This window comes from Oncorhynchus clarkii, chromosome 5 (genome assembly GCF_045791955.1).
Source record: "Oncorhynchus clarkii lewisi isolate Uvic-CL-2024 chromosome 5, UVic_Ocla_1.0, whole genome shotgun sequence".
In the NCBI taxonomy this organism is placed as follows: Eukaryota; Metazoa; Chordata; class Actinopteri; order Salmoniformes; family Salmonidae; genus Oncorhynchus; species Oncorhynchus clarkii.
The window spans coordinates 93167133-93188561 of NC_092151.1; the positions used below are offsets into that span (position 1 = coordinate 93167133).

A 21429-nucleotide genomic window follows, 5' to 3' on the forward strand; every position below is an offset into this window, starting at 1 on the left:
CTGTGTGGTCTTGGGACTGGGGTTGGCTGGGACTTCGGGGTCTGGGGACTGGGGCTGGCTGTGACTGTGCGGTCTGGGGACTGGGGCTGGCTGTGACTGTGCGGTCTTGGGACTGGGGCTGGCTGGGACTTCGGGGTCTGGGGACTGGGGCTGGCTGTGACTGCGGTCTTGGGGCTGGCTGTGACTGTGCGGTCTGGGGACTGGGGCTGGCTGGGACTTCGGGGTCTGGGGATGGGGCTGGCTTTGACTGTGCGGTCTTGGGACTGGGGTTAGCGGGGACTTCGGGTCTGGGGATGGGGCTGGCTGTGACTATGCGGTCTTGGGACTGGGGTTGGCTGTGACTGTGTGGTCTGGGGACTGGGGCTGGCTGGGACTGTGCGGTCTTGGGACTGGGGTTGGCTGTGACTGTGTGGTTTGGGGATGGGGCTGGCTGTGACTATGCGGTCTTGAGACTGGGGCTGGCTGGGACTTCGGGGTCTTGGGACTGGGGCTGGCTGTGACTGTGCGGTCTTGGGACTGGGGCTGGCTGGGACTTCGGGGTCTGGGAATGCGACCGAAAGCTGATGGTGTACGGGGACTGTATGCATGACTTGCTTTGCTTCCTACAGTATGTGTTGTGGGGACAGTATTTCAGCTTCTGTCTCCTCTTTGGCCGGTGCTTCTGTCTCCTCTCTGGCCGGTGCTTCTGTCTCCTCTCTGGCCGGTGCTTCTGTCTCCTCTTTGGCCGGTGCTTCTGTCTCCTCTTTGGCCGGTGCTTCTGTCTCCTCTCTGGCCGGTGCTTCTGTCTCCTCTCTGGCCGGTGCTTCTGTCTCCTCTCTGGCCGGTGCTTCTGTCTCCTCTTTGGCCGGTGCTGTACAGGGACGTTTTCAGTACAAGCTACAAGCCAGACATTTGACGAAGTGAAACAAACATGAATTGTTTGTCATTTTCCCCCATTTACTATGATCTCTGTTGATCCTTTTATTTCAGTGACAAACCTCTGCATTGCCACTAGGGGGCAGTAATAATCAAGTTCATACACTGACACAGAACAGGTTTCATTTTGCATCCCACTGTAAGACCTAGAGCATTGATAAAAATGATAAAAATCTTTCCAAAACAACAACTTGTAGACATTATAAGGAAGCCAAACATAATCTTAAACGTTGGTATGAATTAATGCAATCAACTTCTTTTGAAAACACTCAAGGATTTAGAAAGAGATGTGCAAGAAGCTGATAGCATCTGGGGGGGGGGGGGGGTTCAATTCTCCCCCATTAGGAAATGCGACCTAGAATGAGATTCAGGTCTTGGAGGCGAGCTTTGATGTGTGTGTCTCTCGTATGTCTGTTTCGAACGTGAGAAGCATGTGTACTTCCACTCTGCCAAAACAGTACACAGTTTGTTACTCACCCTTCAAGATAAGTTGAAACAGTCTAACCAGGTCTTGTGTCTGGAACTAGCCTGGACTAACTAGTAGTAGTAGCCAACAGGCCGGTGTGCGGCCGTGGCAAAATTGGTTTGACTTTGGATAGCCCTTTGTATATGAATTTCTAAAATGCATAGTTGGTTTGAGGTTTTTAAGTCTTTGAAATTTGGAGCGATTGACATTTTGTAATATACTGAAGGTGTCTCTAAATAGCCCCATAGGGGGTAGCAAATGTCAAACCAAATTGATCATGGGCCTTACGATCGGTCTCGTGCAGCTGATCTCCAAATTGATCATGGGCCTTATGATCGGTCGCATGCAGCTGGTTGAACAGGATGTACAGGAGGGGATCTATTTGATATTTAAGCACACACCCCTGAGGGGCCCCCTGGTTGACGGTCAGTGTGGCGGATGTGTTGTTGTCTACCCTCACCAGCTGGGGGGCGGCCCGTCAGGAGGTCCAGGATCCAGTAGCAGAGGAAGGTGTTCAGTCCCAGGGTCATTAGCTTAGTGATGAGCTTCGAGGGCACGATGGTGTTGAACGCTGAGCTGTAAATCAATGAACAGCATTCTCAGTTCCTTTTGTCCAGGTGGGAGAGGGCTGTCTGAAGTGCAATTGAGATTGCGTCATCTGTGGACCGGTTGGGGCAGTATGAAAATTGGAGTGGGTTCAGGGAGTCTGGAATGATTGCGTTGATGTGTGTCATGACCAGCCTTTCAAAGCACATCCTAATTACAGATGTAAGTGCTACAGGGGGATAGTCATTTAGGCAGGTTACCTTGGGAACAGGGACAATGGTGGTCCCCTTGAAATATGTTGGGATTACAGACGTGGACAAGGGGAGATTCAACATTTCTGTGACCTGGGCCTGCTCTGTGACCTGGGCCTGCTCTGTGACCTGGGCCTGCTCTGTCTCCTGGGCCTGCTCTGTGTCCTGGGCCTGCTCTGTGACCTGGGCCTGCTCTGTGACCTGGGCCTGCTCTGTGACCAGGGCCAGCTCTCCTCTCCTCCTCTAGGTCCATAGACACATTTCCACTGAAGCAGCTCCTCTCCTCTCCTCTCCTCCTCTCATCCCACGGTATAATAGCTGTTCTCCTCTCGCTCTCTTGTCTTCTTCCCTCTGACAGACACACAGCTAGCTTTCCCACCAGGTCATCTCAGTACAAATGCCAACAGCCGGTCCTTCAACATCTGAACTCTATGAACGGGACGATTTATCTCCCTTTAATGGTCTACAGAAACATTTGGTTTCCTCTTACGTTTCTCTGCTTGGATGAGCGGTTTCAGATTGAAGGCTGTGCTTGGTGGCCAGAAACAGAACTGCTTTCAAGTCCTGATTATTTGCTCAGGGGAAGTCCTCATTCATCAATGTATGGACTAAATTATGGAGGAGAAGGAGAGGGGGGCTGAAGGAGAGGTGGGCTGAAGGAGAGGGGGGCTGAAGTAGGGGGGGCTGAAGGAGAGGTGGGCTGAAGGAGAGGTGGGCTGAAGTAGGGGGGGGCTGAAGGAGAGGTGGGCTGAAGTGGGGGGGGGGGGGGGCTGAAGGAGAGGGGCTGAAGTAGGGGGGGGCTGAAGTAGGGGGGGGGGGCTGAAGGAGGGGCGGGCTGAAGGAGAGGGGGGGGGGGGGTGATGTGGGGGGGCTGAAGGAGAGGGGGGCTGAAGTAGAAGGGGAGACAGTCGTAGGCAGACCTGGCTCTCAAGAGAAGACAGGCTATGTGCACACTGCCCACAAAATGAGGTGGAAACTGAACTGCACTTCCTAACCTCCTGCCAAATGTATGACCATATTAGAGACATATTTCCCTCAGATTACACAGATCCACAAAGAATTAGAAAAACAAACCCAATTTTGATCAACTCCCATATCTACTGGGTGAAATAGTGTGCCATCACAGCAGCGAGATGTGTGACCTGTTGCCACGAGAACAGGACAACCAGTGAATAACACACAACACATATTTATGTTTATTTATTTTCTCTTTTGTACTGTTTGCACATAGTTACACCACATAATATGTATAGACATAATATGACATTTGAAATGTCTTTATTCTTTTGGAACTTCTGTGAGTGTAATGTTTACTGTTCATTTGTATGGTTTATCTCACTTTATTATCTACTTCTCTTGCTTAGGCAATGTTAACATACGTTTCCCATGCAAATAAAGGCCTTATATTGAATTGAATTGAGAGGGGTGAAGGAGGACAGGAGAGAGTGGTGGATGAGAAGAAGAGGGGGGTGAAGGAGAGGGGGGTGGAGAAGGAGAGAGGGGTGGAAGAGAAGGAGAGGAGAGAGAGGTGGAGGAGAAGGAGAGGTGGTGAATGAGAAGGAGAGGGGGTGAATGAGAAGGAGAGGGGGGTGGATGAGAAGGAGAGGGGCTGGAGGAGAAGGAGAGGGGGTGGATGAGAAGGAGAGGATGAGAAGGAGAGGGGGTGGATGAGAAGAGAAGGAGAGAGGGGTCCTAAAATGCAAAATCAAATAGATAAATTATTATTGGTAAGACTTGTTTATACCGTCAAATGAAGTTGTTGACCGTCAAATAAGCTTGTTTACCAATCAGGAACAGATTCTGATGGAACGTCAGATATTAATTGAACACATTCATGAATGTTTTACGTGATTAATACACATTGATTACGCTATCACTCGTATTTCATATGTCACAGAAACATATGATGCTGGTAAAGTTGTCTCGCACAGCTGCCGCTGCTGCACAAAGCAGACACACATTTCCCCAAGCTCTGGGCCAATGCTGGTCAGAAACACTTCCCCAAGCTCTGGGCCAATGCTGGTCAGAAACATACTTCCCCAAGCTCTGGGCCAATGCTGGTCAGAAACATACTTCCCCAAGCTCTGGGCCAATGCTGGTCAGAAACATACTTCCCCAAGCTCTGGGCCAATGCTGGTCAGAAACACTTCCCCAAGCTCTGGGCCAATGCTGGTCAGAAACACTTCCCCAAGCTCTGGGCCAATGCTGGTCAGAAACACTTCCCCAAGCTCTGGGCCAATGCTGGTCAGAAACATACTTCCCCAAGCTCTGGGTCAATGCTGGTCAGAAACATACTTCCCCAAGCTCTGGGCCAATGCTGGTCAGAAACACTTCCCCAAGCTCTGGGCCAATGCTGGTCAGAAACACTTCCCCAAGCTCTGGGCCAATGCTGGTCAGAAACACTTCCCCAAGCTCTGGGCCAATGCTGGTCAGAAACACACTTCCCCCATGCTCTGGGACAGTGCTGGTCAGCAACAAAGCTAGCTAGATGTTGGATAGAAACAATGTTCTCCCCAAAAACATAGCAAAATTACAATCTGTTTCAGTAGCTATAGTTAGCTAGCTAACTCTCTAGCTAGATGTTATCTAAAATATTTATAATTTATAAGACAGTTTTCGTATTTGGTTGATTGTCGGACCCACTAGCCATGCTTGTAACGTTAGCTTGGGGCAACAGGGCTAGGTAGCTTGCTAGCTTTGTGTAGTTCGTTATCTAGCTAGCTAGTTATTTTCATGAACTGAAGTTCGATTTCAATAGGAAAACAACAAGAGGCTACTTAGCTAATACTTAGCTAATACTTAGCTAATACTTAGTGTCATGAATTGCTAAATCATTGCGAAACATTGAAAATTATTGGTTTCTGGTTATTGTTTTCAGACTGGTTGCATTGGTGCTAGCTAGCTATCAAGTCAAAGCTAGCAAGCTAGCTAGGTATCAAGTCAAAGCTAGCAAGCTAGCTAGGTATCAAGTCAAAGCTAGCAAGCTAGCTAGCTATCCTAGAAATTCCTAAAAACATCCTATGTATGAGATATTTCTGAGTGACTTTGTCATACTGCAAATCAAAGTCAACATAGCAGGGAGATAGCCTACCTCTAGTTTAAAAACTTTCATCAATGTTGATGGCGCTTGGCAAATTCAGCTAATTCAGCTCACGCAACATTCGAAAATGTTATTTTGTTATTCGATGCATCAGATTATAAGCTTATTTGACATAAATATATTTGTTTTTGACACACAAAGACCCAAACGGCATTCCATAGTTACAATTTGTATCTCTATCTACAGAATGAAAATAAAGTCAAACGTATTACATTGTATCTCTGTGGGTTCTATCTGTCCATTGTGAGACATTCTAGAACAGATAGGATACAGTTATTAACATGTACAGTACATTCTGCTGTTCAAATCATCAAGCAGTGAATGGGCAATGTAGCCTGGTCCCAGTTGGCAAAAAAAAAACTATTTGGGACCAGGCTAGGAAGAACACAACTGTCCTGTCGTTCTCGATCATAACAACGCTCACAACCACATCAAGACTCTCTTCCTGACTCACCTTTTGGTTCTCTTCCTGGTTCTCTTCCTGGTTCTTTTCTTCTATTCCTTCTCCAAGCGTCTCCTTGGGTATAGACCATAGGTATTTCTCCTCACCGCCTGTCCTGTCCACCACCTCCTCCTCTCCTCCCGTCTGTCTGTCGATCTCTCATTCCCTTTTCCTTCGTTCGTGCTGTTATTGTTTTATTGTTTTTCTTTTTTAAAAGGTCGACCCACAACTGACGGGGTTCCCTGTTGCATGCTATTTACTGACTTCATCCCCAAACTATGTGTCTTGTCTATTGAATGTGTGTATTTGAAAATCAATGTTGTTATTTTAATCTTCATACACAAAACTTATCTTCTCTCAAGAGCATTTTAGATGCACATGTACTGTGGGTAACATTATCCCAGACAGACAGAATGTTATTCACATTATCATAGTGATAAACAATGTCCCTACATGCAATGCAAACTACACCTTGGTCTGCCGATAGCAATAGATTGTAGCTGTTCTTGAGAAAACGTTTACATTTTTACCTTCCTCCTAAAGTAGAAATAACCTTTATTTGTCTAATAAAGTTGTAACACAACAATCAACAGGACTATTCAGAAAGCCACCCATCCTGCTTTGCTTTCAGTTTGCAGCATACTAGCATACTAACCACTAGAGTAGGTTTTCTAGACAGTAGGTTTAGTAGACAGACAGACAGACAGACAGACAGACAGACCAGAGACCACTATGTTAGTAGTATTCATGACAGACAGACAGACAGACAGACAGACAGACAGACAGACAGACTAACCAGAGACCACTATGTTAGTTCAGACCAGGGTTGAGGAGCTCTCTGTTTAGTCGTTCTCTCTGTATGGTTAACTCTTCTCCTCCCTCCATCAGGACATTCTATCGCTTCGAGGCTGCCTGGGACAGTGCCATGCATAACTCCCTCCTCCTGAACCGGGTCACTCCTTATGGGGAGAAGATCTACATGACCTTGTCAGCCTACCTAGAGGTAACATATATATATAGTTATATACAGTATATAGTGGTATATAGTGTTATATAAATGACCTTGTCGGCCTACATAGAGGTAACATATATATATAGTTATATACAGTATATAGTGTTATATAAATGACCTTGTCGGTCTACATAGTTATGTAACTGTACGTCTAATGGTAATTGTAAAGCTAGTTTCACAGAAACAATCTGAGAAAATCTACTCATCTTGAATGGACAGGTTCATAACTGGACAGGTTCATAAATGGACAGGTTCATAAATGGACAGGTTCATAACTGGACAGGTTCATAACTGGACAGGTTCATAACTGGACAGGTTCCTAGCTGGACAGGTTCATAACTGGACAGGTTCCTAACTGGACAGGTTCATAACTGGACAGGTTCATAACTGGACAGGTTCCTAGCTGGACAGGTTCATAACTGGACAGGTTCCTAGCTGGACAGGTTCCTAACTGGACAGGTTCATAACTGGACAGGTTCATAACTGGACAGGTTCCTAACTGGACAGGTTCCTAACTGGACAGGTTCATAACTGGTTCCTACCTGCTCACCTCTCAGGAGTCTCTGCTACCTGACTGCTCACCTCTCAGGAGTCTCTGCTTACTGACTGTCTCTGCTTCCTGACTGTCTCTGCTTCCTGACTGTTTCTGCTTCCTGACTGCTCACCTCTCAGGAGTCTCTGCTACCTGACTGCTCACCTCTCAGGATTCTCTGCTTCCTGACTGTCTCTGCTTCCTGACTGTCTCTGCTTCCTGACTGTCTCTGCTTCCTGACTGCTCACCTCTCAGGATTCTCTGCTTCCTGACTGTCTCTGCTTCTTGACTGTCTCTGCTTCCTGACTGTCTCTGCTTCCTGACTGTCTCTGCTTCCTGACTGCTCACCTCTCAGGAGTCTCTGCTTCCTGACTGCTCACCTCTCAGGAGTCTCTGCTTCCTGACTGACTCTTCTTCCTGACTGCTCACCTCTCAGGGGTCTCTGCTTACTGACTGCTCACCTCTCAGGAGTCTCTGCTTCCTGACTGTCTCTGCTTCCTGACTGTCTCTGCCTCCTGACTGCTCACCTCTCAGGAGTCTCTGCTTCCTGACTGTCTGTGCTTACTGACTGCTCACCTCTCAGGAGTCTCTGCTTACTGACTGCTCACCTCTCAGGAGTCTCTGCTTCCTGACTGTCTCTGCTTCCTGACTGTCTCTGCTTACTGACTGCTCACCTCTCAGGATTCTCTGCTTCCTGACTGTCTCTGCTTCCTGACTGTCTCTGCTTACTGACTGCTCACCTCTCAGGACTCTCTGCTTACTGACTGTCTCTGCTTACTGACTGTCTCTGCTTACTGACTGCTCACCTCTCAGGAGTCTCTGCTTACTGACTGCTCACCTCTCAGGAGTCTCTGCTTCCTGACTGCTCACCTCTCAGGAGTCTCTGCTTCCTGACTGCTCACCTCTCAGGAGTCTCTGCTTCCTGACTGCTCACCTCTCAGGAGTCTCTGCTTCCTGACTGCTCACCTCTCAGGAGTCTCTGCTTACTGACTGTCTGTGCTTCCTGACTGTCTCTGCTTCCTGACTGCTCACCTCTCAGGAGTCTCTGCTTACTGACTGTCTCTGCTTCCTGACTGATCACCTCTCAGGAGTCTCTGCTTACTGACTGTCTCTGCTTCCTGACTGCTCACCTCTCAGGGGTCTCTGCTTACTGACTGCTCACCTCTCAGGGGTCTCTGCTTCCTGACTGTCTCTGCTTCCTGACTGCTCACCTCTCAGAGTCTCTGCTTACTGACTGCTCACCTCTCAGGAGTCTCTGCTTCCTGACTGCTCACCTCTCAGGAGTCTCTGCTTCCTGACTGCTCACCTCTCAGGAGTCTCTGCTTACTGACTGTCTCTGCTTCCTGACTGTCTCTGCTTACTGACTGCTCACCTCTCAGGAGTCTCTGCTTACTGACTGTCTCTGCTTCCTGACTGCTCATCTCTCAGGGGTCTCTGCTTACTGACTGCTCACCTCTCAGGAGTCTCTGCTTACTGACTGTCTCTGCTTCCTGACTGTCTCTGCTTACTGACTGCTCACCTCTCAGGAGTCTCCGCTTACTGACTGTCTCTGCTTCCTGACTGCTCACCTCTCAGGAGTCTCTGCTTCCTGACTGCTCACCTCTCAGGAGTCTCTGCTTCCTGACTGCTCACCTCTCAGGAGTCTCTGCTTACTGACTGTCTGTGCTTCCTGACTGTCTCTGCTTCCTGACTGCTCACCTCTCAGGAGTCTCTGCTTACTGACTGTCTCTGCTTCCTGACTGATCACCTCTCAGGAGTCTCTGCTTACTGACTGTCTCTGCTTCCTGACTGCTCACCTCTCAGGGGTCTCTGCTTACTGACTGCTCACCTCTCAGGGGTCTCTGCTTCCTGACTGTCTCTGCTTCCTGACTGCTCACCTCTCAGAGTCTCTGCTTACTGACTGCTCACCTCTCAGGAGTCTCTGCTTCCTGACTGCTCACCTCTCAGGAGTCTCTGCTTCCTGACTGCTCACCTCTCAGGAGTCTCTGCTTACTGACTGTCTCTGCTTCCTGACTGTCTCTGCTTACTGACTGCTCACCTCTCAGGAGTCTCTGCTTACTGACTGTCTCTGCTTCCTGACTGCTCATCTCTCAGGGGTCTCTGCTTACTGACTGCTCACCTCTCAGGAGTCTCTGCTTACTGACTGTCTCTGCTTCCTGACTGTCTCTGCTTACTGACTGCTCACCTCTCAGGAGTCTCCGCTTACTGACTGTCTCTGCTTCCTGACTGCTCACCTCTCAGGAGTCTCTGCTTACTGACTGTCTCTGCTTCCTGACTGCTCATCTCTCAGGGGTCTCTGCTTACTGACTGCTCACCTCTCAGGAGTCTCTGCTTACTGAATGCTCACCTCTCAGCAGTCTCTGCTTCCTGACTGTCTCTGCTTCCTGACTGCTCACCTCTCAGGGGTCTCTGCTTCCTGACTGCTCACCTCTCAGGAGTAATTTTAGGAACACTTATTGTATGAGAAATGATCCCTGCGCTTAGGCCTAACACTGGAACATGCATGAGAGCACCCAAGTCATAGACTGTTCTCTCTGCTTCCGCACGGCAAGCGGTACCGGACTCCTGAACATCTAATCAAATGGCTACCCAGAACTATTTTCATTAACCCCCGCCCACCCCCTCTTTTACACTGCTGCTAGCTCTCTGTTGTTATCATCAATGCATAACTCTACCTACATGTACATATTACCTCAACTAACCAGTGCCCCTGCGCATTGGCTCTATACCGGTACCCCCTCCCACCATGCTCTTTAATTACATGTTACTTTTATTTCTTATTCTTATCCATGTTTTTTTTTTAACTGCATTGTTAGTTAGGGGCTCGTAAGTAAGCTTATTCAGTGCATGTGACTAACACAATTTGATTTGATTTGATCTTACAGTACTGTATCCAAAATGACCCCTACTGTATCTGATGTTAGGACCTAAAGAGGCGGAGAGAGAAATTAGCTTTTTTTTTTATCCTTTTCCTTTCTGTAGATGGAGAACTGCACTCAGCCCACAGTCATAACCAAAGATTTCTGCATGGTGTTCTACTCTCGAGACGTTAAACTCCCGACCTCCCGCTCCATCCGAAACCTGTTTGGCACCGGAAGCCTGAGGACAACAGAGGGGTGACTCAATCATCTCTTATCCTGAAAGATTATTATTAAATCAACCACCATGAAATAAACCATAAAATCAAGTCTGTTACTGTTTATCTCACCACAGTCCTTTGCCTTGGTTGCATTCCTGAAAGATGATTGTTAAATCAATGGAAACAATGGACATGAAATGAACCCAGAGTTGAACCCAGAGTTGAACCCAGGGTTGAACCCAGGGTTGAACCCAGGGTTGAACCCAGGGTTGAACCCAGAGTTGAACCCAGGGTTGAACCCAGAGTTGAACCCAGGGTTGAACCCAGGGTTGAACCCAGGGTTGAACCCAGAGTTGAACCCAGGGTTGAACCCAGAGTTGAACCCAGGGTTGAACCCAGAGTTGAACCCAGAGTTGAACCCAGGGTTTTGTTTGTCTGTTGTTTCTTTATCTGTCCAGTAACCGAGTGACAGGTGTGTACGAGGTCAGCTTGTGTCACCTGGCGGATCATGGGAGCCCAGGTGAGACACTTTCTCTGTTGAGCTTTCCCCTTTTGTCTGTGTTTCCACAACTCTTTCTGTAATTCGTCTTCCTGCCTCTTTCTCAAAATGCATTGGAGGAGAAGGTCTGAATTGGAGGGACCTTTTTCTCCAAAACAATTGAAAAGGAGACGCAAAGAATCCAAACAAAATTGAGACAGAAATGGATAAAGCTTATTTCTGCTTTGTTTGTCCGACCCCTGACCTCTGACCTCTAGCCATTGACCTTTTTCAACCCCCCAGGAATGCAGAGGAGACGTCGGCGGGTGCTGGACACCTCGGTGGCGTACGTCCGAGGGGAGGAGAACCTGGCTGGGTGGAGGCCACGCAGTGACAGCCTCATCCTGGACCACCAGTGGGAACTGGAGAAACTCAGCCTCCTGCAGGAGGTATGTGGTACTACACCCTATAACCTACACCCTACACCTACACCCTATACTCTACACCTACACCCTATACTCTACACCCTATATCCTAAACCTATACCCTACACCCTACACCTATACCATATACCCTACACCTATACCCTACACCTCCACCCTATACTCTACACCCTATATCCTACACCTATATCCTACACCCTACACCTATACCATACACCCTCTATCCTACACCTATACCCTACACCCTACACCTATACCCTATACCCTACACCTATACCCTACACCCTATATCCTACACCTATACCCTTCATCGTACACCCTACACATACACCTATACCCTACACCCTACACATACAGCATGCACCACTACCCTACACCCTACAGCTACACACACCATATACCATATACCCTACACCATATACCTTACACCCTACTATACCTATAATCTCCACCTGGCACAGCCAGAAGAGGACTGGCCACCCCTCATAGCCTGGTTCCTCTCTAGGTTTCTTCCTAGGTTTTGGCCTTTCTAGGGAGTTTTTCCAAGCCACTGTGCTTCTACACCTGCATTGCTTGCTGTTTGGGGTTTTAGGCTGGGTTTCTGTACAGCACTTTGAGATATCAGCTGATGTACGAAGGGCTATATAAATAAATTTGATTTGATTGTGATTTGATTACCCTATATACTATACACTACACCTATACACTAAACCCTATACCCTACACCTATACCCTATATCCTATACACTACACTTATACCCTACACCCTACACCTATACCCTACGTCGTACACCCTACAAAAACACCATACACCTATACCCACCTACACACTACTACACCTATACCCTACACTCTACACCCTACACATATATCCTACACCCTATATCTTATACACTACACCTGCACTCAATACCATACTACAACTATACCCTACTAAACATTTACCCTACACCTTGCTATACCTACACTATACTACCCCAACTACCTACTACACCTATACCCTACTACACCTATACCCTACTACACCTATACCCCACTACACCCTTCTACACCCTTCTACACCTATAACCTACTACACCTATTCCCCACTACACCCGTCTACACCCTTTACCCTTCTACACCTATAACCTACTACACCTATTCCCCACTACACCCGTCTACACCCTTTACCCTTCTACACCTATAACCTACTACACCTATTCCCCACTACACCCGTCTACACCCTTTACCCTTCTACACCTATAACCTACTACATCCTACTACACCCTTCTACACCTATAACCTACTACATCCTACTACACCCTACGACACCTATGCCCTACTACACCTATAGCCTACTACACCCTACTACAACTACAACCTACTACACCTATACACTACTACACTCTACTACACCATATTACACCTATGCCCTACTACACCCTACCACACCCTACTACACCTATACACTACTACACCCTACTACACCTATACCCTACTACACCTATACACTACTATACCCTACTACACCTATACACTACTACACCCTACTACACCTATACACTACTACACCCTACTACACCCTACTACACCTATACACTACTACACCCTACTACACCTATACCCTACTACAACTACACCCTACTACACCTATACACTACTACACCCTACTACACCTATACCCTACTACAACTACACCCTACTACACCTATGCCCTACTACACCCTACTACACCTATACACTACTACACCCTACTACACCTATACACTACTACACCCTACTACACCTATACCCTACTACACCCTACTACAACTACACCCTACTACACCTATACCCTACTACACCTATACACTACTACACCCTACTACACCTACACCCTACTACACCCTACTACAACTACAACCTACTACACCTATACACTACTACAACTACAACCTACTACACCTATACCCTACTACACCCTACTACAACTACAACCTACTACACCCTACTACACCTATACCCTACTACACCCTACTACACCCTACTACACCTATACCCTACACCTAGAGACATCACGACTGATAAGACTAGACTGGGTGGAACTACATCTAGGGCCAGATTTCTGGTCACAGATCAAACCTAGTCCTAGACTTAAAAGCCCTAGTCCTAGACTTAAAAGCCCTAGTCCTAGACTTAAAAGCCCTAGTCCTAGACTTAAAAGCCCTAGTCCTAGACTTAAAAGCTCTAGTCCTAGACTTAAAAGCATGTTCAGTGGAGAAGCTGGGTCTGGTAAACTGCCCCCCCCCCCCCCCCCCAGAGTGTAGATGACAGACTTTCATTTAATAAACGGGTGAATGGTTGAAGGCTACTTCTGAACCGTGTACTGTATGTGTACATTCATGTACTGTATGTGTACATCCATGTACTGTACTGTTGTGGTGTATGTTCATCCGGTTTAATGTGTTCTAGGTGAAAAGGGTTAATTAGTTATTTAGTTACTTAAAATTAGTTATGGTGTGTATGTGTTCCGTTCATCATGAGGAAGACAAGACACTACCTGCTCCTGAGGGTTAGCTGTAGTTAGATACTTACTTAGTTAGTTATGGTTATCTGTTTCATTCAGGTGGAGAAGACGAGACACTACCTGCTCCTGAGGGAGAAGCTAGAGTCCACCCTGCTGCTGGGTCAGGAAGAGTTGCTATCCTGTGTGTCTGTGGAGCAGAGTGAGTCCCCTCAGCCTTCCGAGGGCCACGCCCAGGACCTCAGTCTCAGCCCCACAGCTGACGCCCCCAACAAGAGGCAGAGGGAGCTAGTCGCTAAGGTCAGTGTCTCTTCTTTAAAAAAAACGTAACCTTGTTAATTTAAAATATTCCCGTTCTTTCTTACGGGCCGGGAGAAGATGTTTTGACTTACATTGCCTGTATCTATAATCACATTTGTGTCGTGCCATACAGTTGAGCAGACACGTTTTTGGGGGATTTCCACACATGGGGATTTTTATAAACATTTTATAAACACATTTCATGCACTTCTACATTATTTACATGATAAAAGAAATTAGCAGAATATTTGTCAATACCACATAAGTGGCCAAATGCAGGTTACAGTCTTATTCTAAAGTTAATTACATTGTTTTTCCCCCCTCATCAATCTACACGCAATACCCCATAATGACATCACAATACCCCATAATGACATCACAATACCCCATAATGACATCACAATACCCCATAATGACAAAGCAAAACAAGTTTTTTTGATTTGTTTTCAGATTTATTACAAATTAAAAACCAAAATAGAGTATTTACATAAGTATTCAGACCCTTTGCTATGAGACTCAAAATTGAACTCAGGTGCATCCTGTTTCCATTGATCATCCTTGATATGTTTCTACAACTTGATTGGTTGTCCTCCTGTGGTAAATTCAACTGATTGGACATGATTTGGACAGTTTAATCTTAATCTCTTCATTCAAAGACTCAATCATGGACACTCTTATTGACAGAGTTGCAAAGTAAAAAGCCATATCTCAGACTGGCCAATAAAAAGATGGGCAAAAGAACACAGACACTGGACAGAGGAACTCTGCGTAGAAGGCCAGCAACCCGGAGTCACCTCTTCATGGTTGACGTTGAGACTGGACAGAGGAACTCTGCCTATAAGGCCAGCAACCCGGAGTCTCCTCTTCACTGTTGACGTTGAGACTGGTGTTTTGCGGGTACTATTTAATGAAGCTACCAGTTGAGGACTTGTGAGGCGTCTGTTTCTCAAATTAGACACTCTAATGTACTTGTCCTCTTGCTCAGTTGTGCACCGGGGCCTCCCACTCCTCTTTCTATTCTGGTTAGAGCCAGTTTGCGCTGTTCTGTGAAGGGAGTAGTACACAGCGTTGTACGAGATCTTCAGTTTCTTGGCAATTTCTCACATAGAATAGCCTTCATTTCCCAGAACAAGAATAGACTGATGAGTTTCAGAAGAAAGTCCTTTGTTTCTGGCCATTTTGAGCCTGTATTCGAACCCACAAATGCTGATGCTCCAGATACTCAACTAGTCTAAAGAAGGCCTGTTTTATTGCTTCTTTAATCTGAACAACAGTTTTCAGTTGTGCTAACATAATTGAAAAATAGTTTTCTAATGATCAATTAGCATTTTAAAATGATAAACTTGTATTAGCTAACACAACGTGCCATTGGAACACAGGAGTGATGGATGCTGATAATGGGCCTCTGTACGCATATATATATATATATATATACACACACACATACACACACACACACAGTACCAGTCAAGTTTGGACACACCTGCTCATTCAAGTTGTTTTTTAAAATGTGGACTATTTTCTATATTGTAGAATAATAGTGACAACATCAAAACTATGAAATAACATATATGGAATCATGTAGTAACCAAAAAAGTGTTAATTAAATCAAAATATATTTGAGATTTGAGATTCTTCAAAGTAGCCACCTTTTGCCTTGATGACAACTTTGCACACACTTGGCATTCTCTCAACCAGCTTCACCTAGAATACTTTTCCAACAGTCTTCAAGGAGTTCCCACATATGCTGAGCACTTTTTGGCTGCTTTTCCTTCACTCTGCGGTCCAACTTATCCCAAACCTTCTCAATTGGGTTGAGGTTGGGTGATTGTGGAGGCCAGGTCATCTGATGCAGCACTCCATCACTCTCCTTCTTGGTCAAATAGCCCTTAAACAGACTGGTGGTCTGTTGGATCATATACAGAACCTGTCGAAAGTTACCAGGAGTGTGCAAAGCTGTCATCAAGGCAAAGGGTGGCTAAAAATGCAGAAAAAACCCTTGAATGAGTAGGTGTGTCCAAAGTTTGGACTGGTATTGTATATGTACAGTACATGCTACAGAGTAAACAGTGATACTGACTCAGCCTGTGATGAAGATGAAGCATGGGTGATGTGTTTTGTGACAATAGCTGAAGACCAGTTACTTTGAAAAACAGCGCTGTTCGCTCAGAATCACTCAGAAGTTGTTGTGGGGGGGAAAAAATGGCTAGCTTCCACAGTCAGATTAGGCTTCTCTTTTCAGCAGTAGGCTTTCCAAACCCAAACCCCCTCAGGACCTACGATTTTCCTGGGATTTTATTTTGACATTTGTAAAAAGGCAAACTGACATAACCAACCATAGAAATGTAATCCATAGATGGCTGTTCCCATTCAGGTCAGGACTGGTTGTTCCCATTCAAGTCAGGACTGGCAGCCATTGCTAGTGTACCCATGAGTTTAACAGTCAAAGTACCAGGGTTAGAAGTTCCAAATTCCTTCTCTGGATTATATCTATGGCCACAATGGAACAAGCTGTTCTGTATTTGGTGTGTGTGCTGCCCAGATTGTGTCCTTCCCAATTGTAAAACCTACTTCGATGCTATTTATCCTTTTGTACCTAAATTATGCTTTCTTGCGTGGTATTTTGAATTATTTTATTTATGTCTGTTCAGACAGCAGTAATTCAATTTTGGGGGTAAATACATTGTTTTTTATATATACACATTTTTGGGGCAAAATTATTTCAATTTATCAGCCGCAGCACCCCCCAGCACCCCTACTTCCTGTAGCTAGTGTCCCTTTTAAATAATGTCAGTGTCTCACTTAAGCCTTCTCCTTAGGTAACCATTCTGAGGTTGTTGTTTGTTTTGTGAAGCCCATTGCTCTGAGACTTAGAGCTTTATTTGTCTCCATCACTCACCAGTGTCTACGGCTGCTCGCCCACTCCTTCAACAGAGAGTACAGCCACGTGTGTGTCAGCGCCAGTGAAAGCAAGGTAGACGTCCTTCCTGTGTCACTTTACGATGATGGGTTTTCATGTCTGTATCCGGTTTGAAGTTACTTTGATGTGAGGAAACTACGAGTGGCGATGTGACGTGTTCGTTTGTCTCGGTGAACTTTTTCCAGACAGTGTTTTGACATGCTGTGTGTTTGTGTTTACGTGTGTGTGTGTGTGTGTGTGCATTTTGACATGCTGTATGTGTGTGTGTGTGTGTGTGTGTGTGTGTGTGTTACCAGCTGTCTGAAATGTCAGTGACTCTGCTGAGGGAGTCGACCTCTGCCACGGCCCTCAACACCCTCACCCCCTCCTCGACGTGCCCGTCATTGGTTGAGGGATGCTACCCCAAGACTGAAACACTCAGGTCAGTAATATCACACTTCTGCTACCATTGCACACGACACTAACAGATTCAGACACTAACAGACTCAAACACTAACAGACTCAGGGCTGCCGCGGTAAGACTAATTTCTTGTGGATAGTTTCACGTCTCATAGAGATGATTTTGGGATGCGAGGATGAACGAGGAACTTTGTTCCCGGTGTGCAGATTTTCCAATCATTGATCATTTGGTCAGATCCTGATGTTTTTTTACAGGTGGGGAGGGAACATTCGGCTCATGATTTTGCTGAGAGTTTCTGTTTCGTGAGGGGTAGAGACTTGGAGAGTCTGGTTAATATCTTATCTCCAACATCTTCCCAGAACATAATCCAGCATCTGACACAATTATTAGATTTTAGTTCTGGGTTTCTGAGATTATGGCATGAGCCCCTCCTCCCCATTTAAACCGGCCATCACTGGTACCTGTGATGAGCCTCTCCTCCCCATTTAAACCGGCCATCACTGACACCTACTGGTACCTGTTTTGAGCCCCTCCTCCCCATTTAAACCGGCCATCACTGACACCTACTGGTACCTGTTATGAGCCCCTCCTCCCCATTTAAACCGGCCATCACTGACACCTACTGGAACCTGTTATGAGCCCCTCCTCCCCATTTAATCCGACCATCACTGACACCTACTGGAACCTGTGATGAGCCCCTCCTCCCCATTTAAACCGGCCATCACTGACACCTACTGGAACCTGTTATGAGCCCCTCCTCCCCATTTAAACCGGCCATCACTGACACCTACTGGAACCTGTTATGAGCCCCTCCTCCCCATTTAAACCGGCCATCACTGACACCTACTGGTACCTGTTATGAGCCCCTCCTCCCCATTTAAACCGGCCTTCACTGACACCTACTGGAACCTGTTATGAGCCCCTCCTCCCCATTTAAACCGGCCTTCACTGACACCTACTGGTACCTGTTATGAGCCCCTCCTCCCCATTTAAACCGGCCATCACTGACACCTACTGGAACCTGTTATGAGCCCCTCCTCCCCATTTAAACCGGCCTTCACTGACACCTACTGGTACCTGTTATGAGCCCCTCCTCCCCATTTAAACCGGCCATCACTGACACCTACTGGAACCTGTTATGAGCCCCTCCTCCCCATTTAAACCGGCCTTCACTGACACCTACTGGAACCTGTTATGAGCCCCTCCTCCCCATTTAAACCGGCCATCACTGACACCTACTGGAACCTGTTATGAGCCCCTCCTCCCCATTTAAACCGGCCTTCACTGACACCTACTGGAACCTGTTATGAGCCCCTCCTCCCCATTTAAACCGGCCTTCACTGACACCTACTGGAACCTGTTATGAGCCCCTCCTCCCCATTTAAACCGGCCATCACTGACACCTACTGGAACCTGTTATGAGCCCCTCCTCCCCATTTAAACCGGCCTTCACTGACACCTACTGGTACCTGTTATGAGCCCCTCCTCCCCATTTAAACCGGCCTTCACTGACACCTACTGGAACCTGTTATGAGCCCCTCCTCCCCATTTAAACCGGCCTTCACTGACACCTACTGGTACCTGTTATGAGCCCCTCCTCCCCATTTAAACCGGCCTTCACTGACACCTACTGGTACCTGTTATGAGCCCCTCCTCCCCATTTAAACCGGCCTTCACTGACACCTACTGGTACCTGCTATGTATTTCACTCACTGTTGGAAGTGTACATGGTTAATAGACACTACTCCTAACCTGCTGAGTTAGTTCTCCTAACCTGCCGAGTTAGTTCTCCTAACCTGCCGAGTTAGTTCTCCTAACCTGCCGAGTTAGTTCTCCTAACCTGCCGAGTTAGTTCTCCTAACCTGCCGAGTTAGTTCTCCTAACCGGCTACGAAAAGTGACTTCTGCAAGTCAAAACCGGCAGACCTGCCCTGAGAACAGTTTTGGTTTGCACTAATGCGATGCTCTGCCATTTTGAGGCCATCTCCATTTTAAAGTAGTGCATTTTCTTATTATTTTGTGTTTGAATAAAGTGTAAAGCTAATATTGGTGATTTCTTGACACCTGCAGTGCTGGAGTCCTGAACCAAATCCTATGTGCCATTAATGTATTATGGCCACTAGATGGAGGTGAAATACCTTAAAGACAATTACAAACTACTGCGCCTAGTTTAAAGAAGGCAATGCTCTGATCATTGGCTGATTACTCCCAACCCCATATGAATCCCCACCCAGTTGACCACTTAAAACGGGTGGAATCGCTCAATGCTAATATCCATGCTAAAACGGGTGGAATCGCTCAATGCTAATATCCATGCTAAAACGTGTGGAATCGGTCAATGCTAAAATCCATGCTAAAACGGGTGTCAGCGCCGTGTGAATAGGTGGCAGGGAAGTCAGGCGCAGGAGAGTCAAAATGGAGTGTAAATGGAGTCTTTTAATAAATGTCCACGGAACATGCTCCATAACACTAGAAGTACAGACATGAACAAACATGGGTACGAGGACCCGACGTGCACAAATACAACAAATAAACAACACTAACAATAAAACAATCTCTGACAAAGACATGAGGGTAAACAGAGGGTTAAATACACATCAGGTAATGAATGGGATTGAAAACAGGTGTGTGGGAAGACAAGACAAAACCAATGGAAAATGAAAAATGGATCAATGATGGCTAGAAGACCGGTGACGTCGAACGCCGAGCACCGCCCGAACAAGGAGAGGCAATGACTTCGGCAGAAGTCGTGACAACGGGTTAAATCTAAGATGGGTTCTCTAACTATCGCTATGGTCTATCCCCACATGGAAAACTTTTCTTCCTCCGTCTCTCCAACCAGAGCCACCAAGTTTCGCTCCTGCTGTGCCAGCCCCAACCCTGACTGCTCACAGCGGGATGGAGAGGTGAAGAAGTCCCCTGGTGGGGTTGCCGCCCCGGAGGTTAAACCCAGGACGCGCCGTTTTGTACCAGACATCCAAGAGATCCGGGTCAGGTGAGGGGGCTTCAGAGATTGATTGATTGATTGATTTATGGCTTAGAAGACTTGGTGGAATTTACCTCATCAAAGTGCTTTTCACACTACTGAGACAAAATGTGTCAAGCTCTACTGAACTGGCCTTGTTACCAATCCACCATATAGTTGCTGCTCGCATCTTGAAAACAACAATGTTTAAAATAAAATATCAGAGCCAGCAAAGGCTAGTTCGGGTCGACGTGGTAGTGTGAAAAGTTGAACAAGTGTAGTAACAGTCTTGATCTTTCCACCAGCCCCATCGTGTCAAAGAAGGGCTACCTGCATTTCCTGGAGCCTCATACCAACGGCTGGGTGAGGCGCTATGTGGTGGTGAGACGTCCGTACGTCTATATCTACAATACAGAGAGAGACAGCGTGGAGAGAGCCATCCTCAACCTCTCCTCTGCCCATGTCAAGTACAGCGAGGACCAGCAGGCCATGCTCAAGGTTGGTACCTTTTTACCTGTCGATACACCTTTACCTGGCACCTTTACACATCTTTACACCCCGTTACCTGATACCTTTACCTGACACCTTTACACATCTTTACACCCCGTTACCTGATACCTTTACCTGACACCTTTACACATCTTTACACCCCGTTACCTGATACCTTTAGCTGACACCTTTACACATCTTTACACCCCGTTACCTGATACCTTTAGCTGACACCTTCACACACCTTTACTTGACACCTTTACACATCTTAATCCGGCACCTTTACACACCTTGACCTGACACCTTTACACATCTTAATCCGGTACCTTTACACACCATTACCTGACACTGTTACACACCATTACCTGACACCTTTTACAACAATGTTTGAGGAGCGCCCTCCATCAACTGCTGTTTCCAGATCTCACCATACGTTTTTGATGTGATTCAAGTATGGACTTAACTGGCCAATCCAGAACAGTCCAACATCTCTTCTTGAACCTCTGTGTTGCCTTATGGGTGTTTGGCGTTGTTTTCCTGCTGGAAGACACAATGAAGACTTAGTTTTTGGACACTGGTTTAAACATTGGACTCCAAAACACCTGATAAT

General features: G+C 46.6%; 1 protein-coding gene across 1 annotated transcript in view; it reads left to right on the plus strand.

Moving 5' to 3' along the window:
* The window catches only part of LOC139409574 (kinesin family member 1Aa), a 193283-nt gene that overhangs the window by 165749 nt on the left and 6105 nt on the right, over positions 1-21429 (plus strand). Inside the window, 9 exon segments of the mRNA XM_071154935.1 lie at positions 6609-6723; positions 10247-10380; positions 10802-10863; positions 11125-11270; positions 13849-14046; positions 16949-17020; positions 17263-17387; positions 20208-20360; positions 20636-20828. Coding sequence (XP_071011036.1) covers positions 6609-6723; positions 10247-10380; positions 10802-10863; positions 11125-11270; positions 13849-14046; positions 16949-17020; positions 17263-17387; positions 20208-20360; positions 20636-20828 — 1198 coding nt within the window.